A 16,402-nucleotide genomic window follows, 5' to 3' on the forward strand; every position below is an offset into this window, starting at 1 on the left:
CGCAGATTTTCTGCTCCTGCCTTAGTGAAAACCCTCCTTGTTGTGTGCAGCACCAGAGCCAGGCTGATCCCAGAGTTGGCAGGCTCTCTAGAACATCTGGCTCCTTGCAAACTTGGCCTGGCTTAAATTTCAAGGAAGAGGTCCAAGCAAGTACCTTAATGAGGATTTTTCCCTTCAGGAGGTTGGGGCTGGGCAGCTGCTTCATCTCCTTGATATTCACTGGCCCAAGGTCCAGCTTGTCCCCCAGGATCTCCTGCAGGTACCTGGCCATCTTCTTCTGTTGCTGGATGCTACAGTGATTCTCTAAGGACAGAATCACGGGGTACCTGTCGGGTGAGCAGATGGTTCATTCTCACCAGCTCTGCATCAGGACTATGGCTTGGGTCCCACGGTCTACAGTTCCTTTAATTCCAGAATAATTCAATTAGAACAACACAAGATGTTCCGGAGTGACCTTTAACACTAGATTTACCGAGTTTTTATTCTCTGCTGAGAGTCCCAAGGTGTTTGTCACCCCTGCTGTGATTTTCGCAGGTCTTCAGCCCCATCCTCCTCCTGCTTTTGTTGTGCAAACACACCCATTACCTGTGAGGCCTGGCGCATTTGCATTTTTTACTCAGAGTAGCTCAAATCCAAGGCAGGCTAAACCTCTGTGTGTGACATGGAAACCTTCACAAAAGTCTGCCATATCTATACCAAATATCCCACACGCTGACTGACCTGCAAATATGAAAGACGCACATTCACAAAATATATGGAAACACAAGTCTGTGTTATTTATAAAACAAATTGAGTGAAAATAGAATGAAAAGTTGCTAATAGAATGAAATGAATAAAATGAAAACATGCTAACACTTCAGTCTCCAATGCATGTTTGTATATAAATGTCATAAGTTGAGTGAAGTCATGGTCCATGGTTTTTGACATGCTCATACACATACAGAATAAAATGTCATTTCATTTTCATTGGCCATCACTGAATTATAACACCAAAAGTGAATTTTGTTTTTGTGTGATCTCTCCAGCTTTGCATGTTTGGCTGTTCATGTAAAAATTTATGTATCCGTGCCTCAGTTCCAGGTTCATCTCTTCGTCATCTTTCTGCCTTTTGTCTCAGTGGTTACTGTCCCACACAGTCTGTCTATCTTTCAAAGTCTGTGTTTGCAGCGTTTGAAAACCCAGTGACCATCATCCCTGTATTTGGCAATGGAGTTCCTTGGCTAGAAGAATCGGAAACAATCTTCTTTTTCCTTTCCACCCTGTAGATGCTTTGTACAGAACGTAGGCATTCACCGCCACCAAGTCCAGCATGTTGTAAAACACAGCTACTGGCCACTTGCTTGTTGCTGCTCGTACTGAATACATGCGCGCCATTCTAAACACTGACGTGGAGAATTCCTCTCCCTGTGCAGTGTCCTTTGCCAATGGAGGAAGTTCACGGCAAACGTTATTCACCATGCCCAGTAAAGTGAAGCAGTCTGTGTGACAGTGACAGTGAGGTGAAGAAATTGTCCATTGTGACATTTCTCCCGTCATCCAGAAATGACTCCATCAGACTCATGACCACGTTCTCTGCCAGCCTTCACCAAGAACTGTGCTGAAAGTTTCACTCCAGGAGAACACATGAACATAGATGTACAGCTGTTCTCGACCAAGGTTCATTGTCCATGCAGTATATTTACATTTACATTTACAGGATTTGGCAGACGCCCTTAGCCAGAGCGACTTACATAAGTGCTTTGAGACTCTGCAATGAATTTCCGATGCTAGCTCAATAAGGACCCCAGCTACGAATACTATCTCTGAGAACGCCATTGAGTAGTGCAGAATTTTTATTTTATTTTTTTAAAACACACACCAGAAAAAGAGTCGAGTAAGAATATAGAAGTTCTACGTCAGGTATTTCTGAAAAAGAAAAGTTTTGAGTCGTCGCTTGAAGACATTCAAGGATTCAGCTGTTCGGACATCTAGGGGGAGTTCATTCCATCAATTAGGTGCCAGGACAGAGAAGAGCCGAGATGCGTGTCTTCCTTGTGCCTTGAGGGGAGGTGGGACCAGTCGAGCAGTGCTGGAGGATCGGAGAGATCGTGGTGCAGAGCGGGGTGTGATGAGGTCCTTTAGGTAGGATGGTGCCAGAGAATTTTTGGCTTTGTATGCGAGCATCAGTGTTTTGAATCTGATGCGTGCAGCTACAGGAAGCCAGTGGAGGGAGCGCAGCAAAGGAGTGGTGTGGGAGAACTTGGGAAGGATGAAAACAAGACGAGCAGCTGCATTCTGAATCAGTTGGAGGGGACGGATGGCGCTCAGTGGTAAACCCGCTAGAAGCGAGTTGCAGTAGTCAAGGCGTGAGATGACGAGGGACTGGACGAGTATCTGGGTAGCCTGGGTGGAAAGAAATGGACGTATCCTCCTGATGTTAAAGAGGAGAAACCGACAAGAGCGAGAAAGACTGGTGATATGTGAGGAAAATGACAACCGATCATCTATAGTAACTCCAAGGTTTCTAGCAGAAACCGAAGGACGGATCAGGGAGTTGTCAAAGGAGATCGCAAGGTCCTGGAGGGGGGATGAGTCAGCCGGGATGTAAAGCAACTCAGTTTTACTAGTTTTGAGTTTTAGCTGGTGAGTGGTCATCCAAGATGAGATGTCTGCCAAGCATGTAGAGATCTTAGTGGAGACATGAGTGTCTGAGGGAGGGAAGGAGAGGATGAGTTGAGTGTCATCGGCATAGCAGTGGTAGGAGAAGCCATGTGAGGATATAACTTCGCCAAGAGATTTAGTGTAGAGGAAGAATAGGAGAGGGCCAAGAACCGAGCCCTGAGGGACACCGGTGGAAAGACAACGTGGAGTAGATGTGGATCCATTCCATGTCACTTGGTATATCGCATCCAAGCCGGACAAATTTGGGATCAAGTTCTGGATGGCCACGGATTTGGAGACCAAATACGTCTGCAACGTGTCCCCTAACTTGGGAAAGGACCCCAGTCACCAGAAAAGGGAGAGGCTGGCAGAGAACATGGTCATGAGTCTGATGGAGCCATTTCTGGATGACGGGAGAAATGTCACAACGGACAATTTCTTCACCTCACTGGCACTGTCACACAGACTGCTTCAGCGCAAAACAACACTACTGAGCACAGGGAATAAAGTTTGGTATGAACTTCCTCCAATTTCAAAGGACACTGCACAGCAAGAGGAATTCTCCGCGTCACTGCTTAGAAGTGGCAGTGTCTCCTTGACAATTTATGCACCTAAAAAAACAAGATTGTGTGTGTTCTGAGTTCCTTGGACCAAGATGTGGCGATCTGTGAAGGCAGAAAGAGGAAACCCAACACGATAACAGACTATAACCACATGAAGGTATGTGAATGTGTGTATAATTTTACATCAGTGCTACAATGTTTTCTGATATGTACTATACAGGCCTATATAGAAAGAAGGTAGAAAAAAAGCAAATACACTCATGACTCTCTCTCTCTCTGCTGTTATAGTGTGGTGTAAATGTGTTGGACCAAATGGCGCGCATGTATTCCGTAAGAGCAGCAACATGCAGGTGGCCAGTAGCTGTATTTTACAACATGCTGGACCTGGTGGTGGCAAATTCCTACGTTCTGTACAAGGCATGTACGGGGTGGGAAGGCAAAAGAAGATTATTTTTGAGTCATCTAGCCAAGGAACTCCATTGCCAATTTATGCCACAAAAGGCTATGGGGACAGAGGAAGGCTGCTGCTGTGCCAGGACTTGTATGGACAACTCAGTGTCAGGTACAGGAGAACTGCAACAGAAACCGCAGCAGGTTTACCAGTGCAAAGTGTTACAAATTCACTTGCGCCAAATGCAGGGATGATGGTCACTGGGTCTGCAAACACTGCAAAGTTTGAAACACTCAATTTTTTTTATAAATAAAACAGACTTGTGCTTCCATATATTTTGTGAATGTGTGTCTTTCATATTTGCAGGTCAGTCAGCGTGTGGGATATTTGGTATAGATATGGCAGACTTTTGTGAAGGTTTCCATGTCACACACAGAGGTTTAGCCTGCCTTGGATTTTAGCTGCTCTGAGTAAAAAAATGCAAATGTGCCAGGCCTCACAGGTAATGGGTGTGTTTGCACAACAAAAGCAGGAGGACAATGGCCCAAGAAACTCTCAGCAGGGATGCTAGTAGGTGTTAGGCCCAGGGAATTTACGCAAATTTGCGTAGATTTGGCAGTTCTAGTGTTAAGAAGTGAGGAGCACCAGAAACATTCACAATCACCACTAACATCACCTGTTATTTTTCCTGTAGCTAGATACGCCCATAACATCCAAATGACAACTCCATACACCTGAAAGACCCTGAAATTATATAGCTAATGGAGCAAAGCTAATGCCCCCATGAAAGTCAAAGGGAGCACACAAATGTTACCCAGCCTACCAAACTTAATTTCACACATCCAATTTAATCAAGCATATCCTGGCCACCACAGAGGAAAGACATAAAGAGAAAAATATTCAATTTAAGCCCAGCAAAAGGTCCATTCTAGACAGCTGTATATCTTCACAGAAGTGTGATGTTGCTATGGATCTCAAGGCCTTAAGCGTAAACATGCACTAAGGAAATCAGGGCTGCCACTAACCAATATTTTTCTATAGATTAATCTATCGACTATTTTATCGATTAATCTAAATGATTAATTTTCCTCAAGAAAATCAGCTTGGCCGTTTAACTTAATTTTATTTCACCCACAACAAACTGTATGCCATTGCAAGGCTTCAGATAACGTACGCCAGCTTTTGGGCACTATATGAACAGACAATGTCGACTTCTCGCTGCAACCCTAAAGGAAATAAACACACACCTCTCTGTCTTGTTGCGGTATATGCAGTCTTTCCTGCTCTCTCCTACACACAAACACAAACTAGGCTTGCCAACCACGCAACACTTCACTTCTAAGAGTAATTGACACCTACACTTCCTGTGTGTAAGGTCAGCTTCGCATGGATGACGTATTGATCCTAAGAAAAGCCTGTTCTGCTTCACCCCAGACCAGGCAAAATACCTCCCCTCCTCCCAGATTGTATTAACCAGCCGCAAAATGTTCAAAGTTGTCTAAGAAGCAGTTTCAGGAAGTAAAGTGCATCCTACAAGAGTGCCAATTTGGCTAAACACTTGCACTACAAATCAATACTGAAAGCCAATTAGCCACAAAGGGTTAGCGGGAGCATTTGATGAAAACAGGGGATGAGGCCACCTACTCGTTGTTGATGAAGGCATACTTGTTGATGGTCTCAATGACGGACTTGAACGTGATCTTGGAGGTCAGGGTGTAGCCATGCTGAACCATGGGATCCCCGTCGGGACCGTCCCAGCAATCCACTATGTGGGGCAGAAAGAGGAAGTAGAAGCTGTCATGTGACCTGCCGGGAGGCTTTACTGCAGACGGACGCAGCGAGGTTCGGCCCACCTTCCACGCAGCGGCAGCCATTCTGAAGGACCCAGGCATACATGTCAGCCTTGGAGTGGGACAGCAGCTGGTCGCCAGTCAGGTAGGTGTTGTGAGACGACGCCACGTAGTAATTACACAGCGGCTGGTCCATGTCCTGGTTCACCTGGTGGTGCAGGGGGTTGAAGATGTCGCAGGTTGGACTGCGCATGAAGTTGGTAAAGCCTGGCAGGGGTGGGCGGGGCAAGGAGAACCATCATGGTGATGTCAACAAGCACCGGAGAAGCTAAGGAACCCACATAACCCACACAAACACAAGTCAGCAACATAACCACAGTGCTTCAGTGAAGAACAGGCAACAGCTGGAGTGTCGCATCATCACTCTCTATTAGCACGAGGCCCGTAGCTTTTTGGAAAACCTCACACAAACACGAGCTCATTTACATATAGATTAATTGTCCTGATATCCGTCATACACACATAAACAAATGCAAATTATTCCTTAGAAGCTCCGCCCACTAGCTCCTTTCAGAGAAATTTGTCACTGCTGATCCCCGACAGCCCTCCCCAACACAAAATAACACAGCAATCCACACACTCTCCATCCTTCTCTCTCTCAGACACACACACACACTTGCGCATGCACTGGACAGTGTTGTCACAGAACTCGGTCAGCGCGGTTTCAATCCATTAAACGTTGCCCAAAGTCCAATTACTGAGGCTTAAACGCTGAAGTGCCGTGAAATCCGCTTTGTGTCCCCGAGCTGTGGATCCACCCCCGGAGCCCTGCATTTCCCACATTGTGACACCAGGGAGTATTTTAAAACCCATCATGTTCAACGTCATCACAGAAAATCTACCCACAAACCCAGGGAAGCATTAAATGCTTGAACTCTGGCCCAGGGACAGAAAGACAGCAGGATAGAAGAAAAAGGTGGACACCCCCACCCCACTAAACCCACCGCACGATGGAGTAGGGCATTTTAGTGTACCCATGAAGAGAGGTGGATGTTGTTGGTCCAGGGAGTAAAAATCCAGACCAGGTCAATATATAAAATAATAAATCAATCATCACCACTACACCAGACTCACGTCTGTTTGGTTGGACCAAACCTCAGTCCACCCAGTCTCATTCCACACTCAGACATAGTGGTTCAGACTCACACAGCAATGACATCACCCTTTCTCCCTCAGTCATGTGACACCTCTGGCCCACCAGCACAGGGAAGACTGTGAGGGCAGACTCCTTTCACTTCAGAGCAGAAGCACACAGACCATCAGTGAGTCCAGACCACAATCATCGTGCCAGCCATTGATCTGAAAACTACTTCCTGGAGTACTGATGAACTCAAGTTCTTCAAAAGTCAGAGGGGTTCTCGCTAAAATTTCCAGGAGTCTTAAATCTTAAACGCTACACATTTCAACAAAGATAAATGTCTGTGAAATTTTGCAAACCAGGCAGACAGCAAAATTTTGGCAAAAGCAAAGGATGACGGCCATAAAGGCCACACTGATATTCTGCATCCATATTCTTATCGAAAGTGAGGAAGCAAGCTTTCACATTAATATAGCTGGACATCTGACTCAGGTATTCCGGTTTTTGATCAAACAGTGAGGGAAGCGAGTGTGTGAGAGAGATAGAGAGCGAGACAGACAGAGGGAGAGAGACAGACTGACCTTCAATACCCAGAAAGAATTTCTGTTTGTTGTCATCAGCAACTTCAAACTTATCAATGATGTCCAGGCAATATTCCAAGGTGACACTGGTCATCTGTGGGACACAAGATATTGGCTTAGCTCCAGCGTCGTCATCCTGTCCGCGATCCACCAGTCTCCCACCTCACACAGGTGCTGTGCTGTGGCCTTGTGTCACCAGGTCTTACCTTCTGCTCCATCCGCAGGAAGTTTCCCAGCTCCTCAGCAGTTAGGTACTCCTTCTTGTCACTGTACGCCATCATCAAGAGGTACAGATCCCGACGCAGGGACATCATCTTGTAGAAGACGTTGAACTCCTCATAGGTGAGGGTGCCCTGCTGGTCATCCGTGTCTGCCTCCTTTGACAGGCACCGTTCAGTGAGCGACAATACCAACAATGCACTGCATCCATCACTGAAACCCTCTGATGCAGGCGGTCACCGATGAACAAGAATTAGCAAGACAGCTGAAATTACCCGCCCATCCATCATCTGACCGCTTACGTTGGTCAGGGTCGCAGGCCAGCTCAAATTATCACTGGAATTATTTTAGGCTTGAGAAACATTGTCATTGTTGGCCTTCAGTATAATCCATCCATCCATCCATCCATCCATCCATTTTCCAAACCGCTTATCCTATTGGGTCGGGGGGGGTCCGGAGCCTATCCCGGAAGCAATGGGCACGAGGCAGGGAACAACGGATGGGGGGCCAGCCCATCGCAGGGCACACTCACACACCATTCACTCACGCATGCACACCTATGGGCAATTTAGCAACTCCAATTAGCCTCAGCATGTCTTTGGACTGTGGGGGGAAACCGGAGTACCCGGAGGAAACCCCACGACGACATGGGGAGAACATGCAAACTCCACACACATGTAACTCAGGCGGAGACTCGAACCCGGGTCCCAGAGGTGTGAGGCAACAATGCTAACCACTGCACCACCATGCCGCCCCCCTTCAGTATAATAAAACATTTAATTTATGATTAAAGATAAAGTACACGAACATGAGCCACATTCAAAATAAACAGGATGTAGTTGTGTATGTCAAGAACACAAAGGAGCAGTACGCTTCACAAATAATTTCCTACTTTCGCAAATGAAGGAGACTCTCACCAGTTACTAATCATGATTAAATGCCTTCAAGAACTGTTTAGTATTCAAATCTTTACACTCCAGAGTGAACGGATTAACCTGCAGATTAATCAAAAGATGCAAAAATGTAATCAAGTGAAAAATGCAGTGAGTAAACGGTGACACACGTTGGTGTTTTGTGATGGGCTGTATCTGCCAGGGTTGAAGTGGCCCTGTTCCTCGGCCCCTTTGGCCTGGATCTAGAGATCAGTCTTGTGTCCTCAAATTGCCCACACTTCCAGGAAAGCGTGGATATGCCCGAAAATGAGGTGTGACCTATCAATGGCCTTAACATTAGTGAGTCGTAATTTCTCTCTCATAATATTAGTGTGCTTTGGGTAAAATGAGCGACTAATACACTGAAGTTGTTGTTCTGCAAACATATGTGCAGCCAATGTCTGTCCTGCCCAGATTCCAGCATTAGACTTTATGATGAGCTTGTAGGTCCTTCGTTCTCCGTCCAAAAATAATAATGGATTTAACTCAACAAACCTCAGGTCAGGATGCCAGTCTCTGCTAATTTAATCACAAATATGTGTTGGTATCTACACTACTAGTCAAAGGGCAAAGAGTTCCTACATTTTCATCTTATTCACTCAACATTTACTGAAAATACACTCAATATTCCTTGCTAACAAATACCATTTGAGAACCTTTATTAGCAATAAAATGTCACATCTGCGATTCTTCAAAGTAACCTCCTCTAGCAGAGAAAACCAAGGGACATTAAATACTGCTGTTTCATGGGATGGAACAGGGAACTAGCGCGTTAAAAGTTAAAGGACCTCCTGGAATCTGACTCTGCCATCACCACACAACCAATTAATAGGATACCAGACATGCACTGTTACATACTCTTTCCATGTTATAAAAGAAACTTGTTTTATTTGACTCATACTTTCATTTATAGTTGTTCACTCAATTTTGCAGTGCTTAAGAAGAATAAAAATCTGCAATTTATTAAATAAATGGCAAAGTGGTAAAAACCTATGGCATGGAAAAGCTTTTGACTGGTAGTGTAGGTAAGCATGTTATCTTGGGAAATAAGATGAACTTACTAATATCTTGTGGTGTCACGTCCAAACACACCATCGAAGGTACAAGTCACTCACCTGGAACATCTGCTTGACTTTTCTCCTGGGCAGATTGACATTGATCTTGTGTAGCAATTGGTAGATCTCCTCGATATTCAGCAGACCATCTCCGTTCTTGTCTGCCTCCTCGAAGGTCTGCTTCATCCACGTAGCACAAGTTAAAGAAAGCCATCGTGGGTAGGTTGCAGACCCAAACACATTACGAATGGCTGGTCGAGGTAAAAGGCCCCGGTGCATTGTGGGCGATTCCCACAGGAGGGTAAATCAGACTGATGCATTTTAAAGACCAGCATAATGTGGTCCTTTTGACGTCAGAAAGCACGGACATTAGAAAGCCTAATGTGCAGGACCACCAAACACCAAAGAGGGCATTACATTTCCCTTTGTATAATGCATAATTCATACCGCAGTAGTATTATGGGCTGTTCCACTGAAAATGCTGGTGGGGTAAAAGCTCCTCTGTTCTTAGAATTGGGGGTGGGCTGAGTAGACAGCCATATTCGGGATAGCACTGTAACAAACAGTGCAACTGTCGGCAGTGCTGGTCGAAGGCCATGTGGAGGCCTAGGCAAAACTCACCACCACTGCATTCTGTGCCAACACTGCAAAGGGCACAAGTAGCGTCTGAAACAAAGTGAAACTCCCACGCTAAGTCGCTGTCCCCTCAGAAGATGGCGCCTTAGGTGTTGGTGTCGATGAGTATAATGGGTATAATGGGTATAATGGGTCGATGGGTATTTCATGGGTTGACTGGCACTGAGTGTCAGGAAACTTTCAGTAGACAGAGAAACAGGGCATCCAACCCAACCGGTAATCTAGAAAAATCACGCCACCTATTGAGCCTAGGCGCCCTGGTATTTTACCTTTTCAATGCATACGTTTCATGGTTGCTCTTTTGCTTGGTTTCCTACACCATAATCTGACTGTTTGGTGTGAGACTCAGGAGTCGGTGACCTCACCTCTTACCCAGCGCTGTGATTCGAGGCACTGCACTCTACAGAAAATGCTACCAAGTAACACGGCCCTGTTCGCAGCAGAGCAGAAAGGATATTGGTCGTGGGTGCGCTGCCGCCTGGCCAGCGAGTCCTCGTCGCTGATGCCAGCCATGAGGTACCGGAGCCCCGTGACCCAGGTGCGTGCCTCTTCGGGGTTGGAAGTGACCACGTCCAGGGACTCCATGTGGTTGCCATGATAAATGGTAAAGCAGCAGCCAGGATCAAAGTTCCCCTCGGCGTACCGATGGAAGATGTCAGACTGGCGGCCCTCTGTCACTTTGTAGAGCGAGTCGATGGTGACTGCGAGGGGGTATGGAGGCGGGGCCACGGGAGACAGACGTGGGGTTTCAATTATTTTTTCTGTTCCGAAGCATGCTTTCGTTTTCACGCGACCATATTAAAAAACGACAGACCGTGAAAAAGGCTGCTTTTAATTATGTCGAGATTCCAAAAGGCTTGTGTTCATTGGAAATGCGCAATTGCTCTGTAGCCCTTACCAAACAGCCAAACGAGAAACCAATTAAAAAATCCACAATATCTGCTAAGCAGAACCCCCCCCATAACTGTTGAGTCAGCCAAGCTATCAGAGTGAGGGATTCAGGGCCTATCAAAGCAGGGGAGGACCGAACGTGTCAACATCTGGAAGGTGCACCAGGAACAGGCAACATTTCCAGATGTGGAGGTGCTGAAAGGCGATCGAGGATCCAGGCGACTTACTCTTGGCCTTCTCGCTCTTCCGCGAGGGTCGCCAGCGTATGCAGGATCGGTGCTCGTCCAGGTAGAAGAGCCGCACAAGGCCTTTGGACCCACTCTTCAGCTTGACCATTTGGGTCCCGGATTGCATCACGCTCATACATCGTTCGACTGCAAGACATGGAGGCCAAGAAGCTAAGACCATGCTTCCGGACTAAAATAAAAGGGTTCGCTCAGACACTGAAGCATTTTCCTGAAAAGCGAGTATGAGGCGGCACTTCCAGGGTCTGCTCCAATTCACACCCTCTGACTCTCGTTGAAGTGACATACACGATGGACTCCAAGGCTGCTATTCCCTCAAGCAAAGCGTTTAGGTGAACCTGCTCAAGTGCAATTCCTGGTTGTATTAATAGGAAAAAATGCATAAGTCGCTCTGGCTAAAAGCTTCAACTGAAATCTGGAGGTGGGACTTGACACATCAGCAAAGCCATTAATCTCTAATGCTAAAGTAAATTTGATGCTTTCGAATCATCAGTCACGGGCCGTGGCTCCTCTGCAATTGACAGGCTCCATCTCAGAGGCAGAAAGGATCCCTCCCAACCACCCTCCCCCCCCCCCCCCCCCCCCCCCGACACAGCACGGGTGCAAACTCATGGGGCACAAGAAAATGCCTGGGCTTCTCATCACACCTGCGGCAGAACATCTGCGCAGGAGGACTACGATAATTGCCACAGTTTCCCTGCCATGGTGGCACAGCTGCCCCCCCCCCCCCCCCCAACTCCACCACCCAAGCTGATTCCTATTCACAGAAAGATCTGCATCTCCATGTGTTGAGTCGCTGGGGATCATGAGAATCCCATCATATAGCCACTGCTGTTCCCAAGCAGGGCACCAGGCAGGGTCTGGCCGTGGGAGAGGCCAGAGACTGTAGGTGGCGCGGAGAAGGACTCCCATTGCCAGGGGAGGCTAAAGCGTGATGGTGGTATTTTACGGGAGCTTCTTCAGTTGATTTTCCATTTTAAAACCCATGTTGGCAATTTGCTTTGATCCCAGATTATGAGTGAGTAAAACATGTGGACATGTTCCACTTTTCCCACAGACCCCCCCCCCCCCCAAAGCCCCCCACTCCCCCTGCCAGCTGCCCGACTCCCTGACGTCACCGGGACTGAACAGCTTTCGGAGAAAAACGCCCCATTTCACTATCTGCTCTTCCCAGGCTGGAGAAAATCCCCAATCCAATTAAAACAAAACACATGCATGAAACATCGTGGTTTTCTTCACCAGTGGCTCTCTCGAGACGGCCACGGCGATATAAAAACCACGCTAAATAACCATTTAATTAAATGCCATGCCTTTTATTTGTGCAGGAAATTGAAGTGGATGACAGGAGAGAAATGGACCTGCGACAGAAACAAGCGATTAGAAACATCGCAGTATACATGACACCTTTACATAGAACCAAACTCGGCATGTGAGACACTACAGAAGAAAACTCAACAATCACACCTATTGCTCCAGCTCACTTAAACCCACTTAACCTTACCAAGAGTTTTCCAAGGCACTAGTTCAACCAGTTGTTCAACCTAAACTTCATGGGGGAGATCTGACTTTCTGACCCTCAACTGCATTTTCATAATTTTGGATGCTGGAGCTTACAACCTTACCTTACAACCAAACCGCTGCCCTAATCACTGTGTTATTACTGCACTGTGTGTCTACTGGGACTGGGGGAGATGTTACCTGTTGCTGTACCCAGTGGAGTGGGGGTGGTGGGGGCGTTAGCATCAAACGCCCTGCGTCTGACGACGACAGAGCGGGCGGTTAGAATCAAAGCTGGCCAGTGGTAAAAGTGGGGGGCAGATCAAACACTGTGTAATTGGGGCACAAAGCTTGCGTGTGTGAGGGCCGCATGAACAAACAGCAACTCTGGAGCCCAGGAACACGACAAGAGCACAGATGAGTCATGAATAATGCAGCATGCAGCTGTGTGTGTCTTCATCAACCATGATCATCATCATCATGACCACCAACACTGCCATCATCTATGGCCATTATTGAAGAGAATTATCAATCCGGTAAGAATGCTATCAGCAGTGACTGCGCCGGCATCAGCAGACTGCTCACTGTGCACAGAAATAATGAAGAGAGCGGAGAGGCTGTGCGGATGCATTTAACAGCAAGCTGCTTGCCGGCACATGGGGCGAGAGAGACGCGTCTGATTAGCATTTTCATTGGAATTTCATTGGAGAGTCCCAGGCTGAGCTCAACGCTGTCACGCTAACTACACGTTAAGCATCCCCATCTCCACACTATCAGACCGAATTCCGTCACACTGAGTACACGTTAAGCATGCCCATCTCCACACTTTCAGACCGAGCTCCGTCACGCTAACTACACGTTAAGCATGCCTATCTCCACTCTCAGACCGAGCTCCGTCACGTTAAGTACACGTTAAGCATGCCCATCTCCACACTCACAGACTGAGCTCCGTCACGCTAAGTACACATTAAGTATGCCCATCTCCACACTCTCAGACCAAGCTCCGTCACGCTACGTACACATTAAGCATGCCCATCTCCACACTCTCAGACCGAGCTCCGTCACGCTAAGTACACGTTAAGCCTGCCCATCTCCACACTCTCAGACCGAGCTCCGTCACGCTAAGTACACATTAAGTATGCCTATCTCCACTCTCAGACCGAGCTCCGTCACATTAAGTACACATTAAACATGCCCATCTCCACACTCTCAGACTGAGCTCCGTCACGCTAAGTACACATTAAGCATGCCCATCTCCACACTCTCAGACCGAGCTCCGTCACGCTAAGTACACGTTAAGCCTGCCCATCTCCACACTCTCAGACCGAGCTCAGTCACGCTAAGTACACATTAAGCCTGCCCATCTCCACACTCTCAGACCGAGCTCCGTCACGCTAAGTACACGTTAAGCCTGCCCATCTCCACACTCTCAGACTGAGCTCCGTCATGCTAAGTACACGTTAAGCATGCCCATCTCCACACTCTCAGACTGAGCTCCGTCAAGCTACTTACTTGTTAAGCATGCCCATCTCCTAACTCATGCTATGTTAAGAATATTATATCCACACTCTGACAGAGTGGTGTCACACTAAGTACACCTTAAGCATCCCCATCTCCACAGTCTCACACTGAGCCTTGTCATGCTAACTACACGTTAAGCATGCCCATCTCCACACTCTCAGAACGAGCTTTGTCATGCTAACTACACATTAAGCATGCCCATCTACACACTCTCAGAACGAGCTTTGTCATACTAACAACACGTTAAGCATGCCCATCTGCACACTCTCAGAACGAGCTTTGTCATGCTAACTACACATTAAGCATGCCCATCTCCACACTCTCAGAACGAGCTTTGTCATGCTAACTACACGTTAAGCATGCCCATCTCCACACTCTCAGACTATGCCATGCTAACTACACGTTAAGCATGCCCATCTCCACACTCTCAGACTATGCCATGCTAACTACACGTTAAGCATGCCCATCTCCACACTCTCAGACTTTGTCATGCTAACTACACGTTAAGCATGCCCATCTCCACACTCTCAGACTTTGTCATGCTAACTACACGTTAAGCATGCCCATCTCCACACTCTCAGACTTTGTCATGCTAACTACACGTTAAGCATGCCCACCTCCACACTCTCAGACATAGCTGTCACACTAACTACATGTAAAGATACCTTCACACTCTCATACTATGCCATGCTAACTACACGTTAAGCATTTAAGCATGCCCATCTCCACTCTCAGACTATGCCATGCTAACTACACGTTAAGCATGCCCATCTCCACACTCTCAGACTTTGTCATGCTAACTACACATTAAGCATGCCCATCTCCACACTCTCAGACTTTGTCATGCTAACTACACGTTAAGCATGCCCATCTCCACACTCTCAGACATAGCTGTCACACTAACTACATGTAAAGATACCTCCACACTCTCAGACTATGCCATGCTAACTACACGTTAAGCATCCCCATCTCCACACTCTCAGACTATGCCATGCTAACTACACGTTAAGCATGCCCGTCTCCACACTCTCAGACTTTGTCATGCTAACTACACGTTAAGCATGCCCATCTCCACACTCTCAGAGAGAGCTGTCACACTAACTACATGTAAAGATACCTCCACACTCTCAGACTATGTCATGCTAACTACACATTTCCACATTCTCAGTGAAAGCTCTGTCATGCTAACTACACTGTAAGCCGAAACAGCCACAGATACAAACACACCTGACTTTTCAGGTTAACTAAGAAGACAGAAAAAACACACACACACACACACACATGCACACACAGACACACACACACCTGTGAAACACCCTGCACAGAGACACAGATGTGCATCACAGACAGGCTTCACCTCTGGACGCCAGCCTGCAGGGCTGGGCTATACTTCCTCCTACACGGTAGATCTGCTGAGGAGGCAGCAAGGTCATGGCGTCCGACCCACTAGCGGTGCTCAGGAACACGGACGCTTCCTGCTGGGAGAACTTCCTCAGCCCACCTGGCCCTGCCATCACCTCTCTCTGAGGGACTGCTGCTTCTCTGCCTTTGTCCCCGTCTCTCTCCGAACACGTCTCTCTCCAGACACGTCTCTCTCCGAACACGTCTCTCTCCGAACACGTCTCTCTCTGGACACGTCTCTCTCCAGACACGTCTCTCTCCGGACACGTCTCTCTCCGGACACGTCTCTCTCCGGACACGTCTCTCTCCGGACAAGTCTCTCTCCACAGCTCTGAAGTGCCTGCTTATGGAATCGTCTCGGAGAGTAAATGCACAATGCAATGAGCCGCGGGCTCTCAGCGCACTTAATCTGCAGCAATAATCTTCGCACTAAGTTAGACAAACATGCACTCTCGTCATCGAGTAATACCAGATCTTAAAAAGCTTTATATATATATATATATATATATATATTGCAGATTGTCATGTTAGAATTATTTTCAAAGAGTCCAGTGTCAGCTGGAACGAAGGAGAGACTGCAGGCTGAATGAAAGTAACAAAAAATTGGATGTCACATGGCTTGTTTTAAAACTAATAGTTGCCCAGTTTTCTGTTCTGGTTGCTCTGGGTCGAGGCTCAGCCTGAGCCACATTCCCAGCAGACCTCTGACCCTCTTTCCCGGAAATATGCCCTGCCCCCCCGATGACAACACAGTGGAACCAGCAGGAATGCCAGATCTCGGGCCCTTTCGAGGTGATGTAACTCTGCATCTCCTTCACGGTCTGCAGAGCCTTCAGGTGAGAAGGTGCTCCGCCATCTGGCCGTGGGACCGCAAGAGAATCGCGGAGCCATGACAGACTTTT

At 47.3% G+C, this 16,402-nt stretch overlaps 1 protein-coding gene across 2 annotated transcripts in view; it reads right to left on the reverse strand.

Annotated features, from left to right (window-relative positions):
• Nucleotides 1–16,402, reverse strand: part of plch1 (phospholipase C, eta 1) — a 39,069-nt gene that overhangs the window by 13,479 nt on the left and 9,188 nt on the right. Inside the window, exons 1-9 of one of the 2 annotated variants that reach the window (XM_048982021.1) lie at nucleotides 15,457–15,606; nucleotides 11,064–11,210; nucleotides 10,403–10,646; nucleotides 9,370–9,499; nucleotides 7,310–7,480; nucleotides 7,104–7,197; nucleotides 5,448–5,651; nucleotides 5,239–5,359; nucleotides 155–326 (exon numbers count right to left, since the gene is read on the reverse strand). In XM_048982021.1, coding sequence (XP_048837978.1) covers nucleotides 155–326; nucleotides 5,239–5,359; nucleotides 5,448–5,651; nucleotides 7,104–7,197; nucleotides 7,310–7,480; nucleotides 9,370–9,499; nucleotides 10,403–10,646; nucleotides 11,064–11,210; nucleotides 15,457–15,532 — 1,359 coding nt within the window. In that variant the 5' untranslated portion in view covers nucleotides 15,533–15,606. Of the gene's footprint in view, nucleotides 1–154; nucleotides 327–5,238; nucleotides 5,360–5,447; nucleotides 5,652–7,103; nucleotides 7,198–7,309; nucleotides 7,481–9,369; nucleotides 9,500–10,402; nucleotides 10,647–11,063; nucleotides 11,211–15,456; nucleotides 15,607–16,402 lie in introns of those variants that run through there. The other variant, XM_048982022.1, reaches the window with a different exon arrangement.

This window comes from Brienomyrus brachyistius, chromosome 17, assembly GCF_023856365.1.
Source record: "Brienomyrus brachyistius isolate T26 chromosome 17, BBRACH_0.4, whole genome shotgun sequence".
NCBI classification, from domain to species: domain Eukaryota; kingdom Metazoa; phylum Chordata; class Actinopteri; order Osteoglossiformes; family Mormyridae; genus Brienomyrus; species Brienomyrus brachyistius.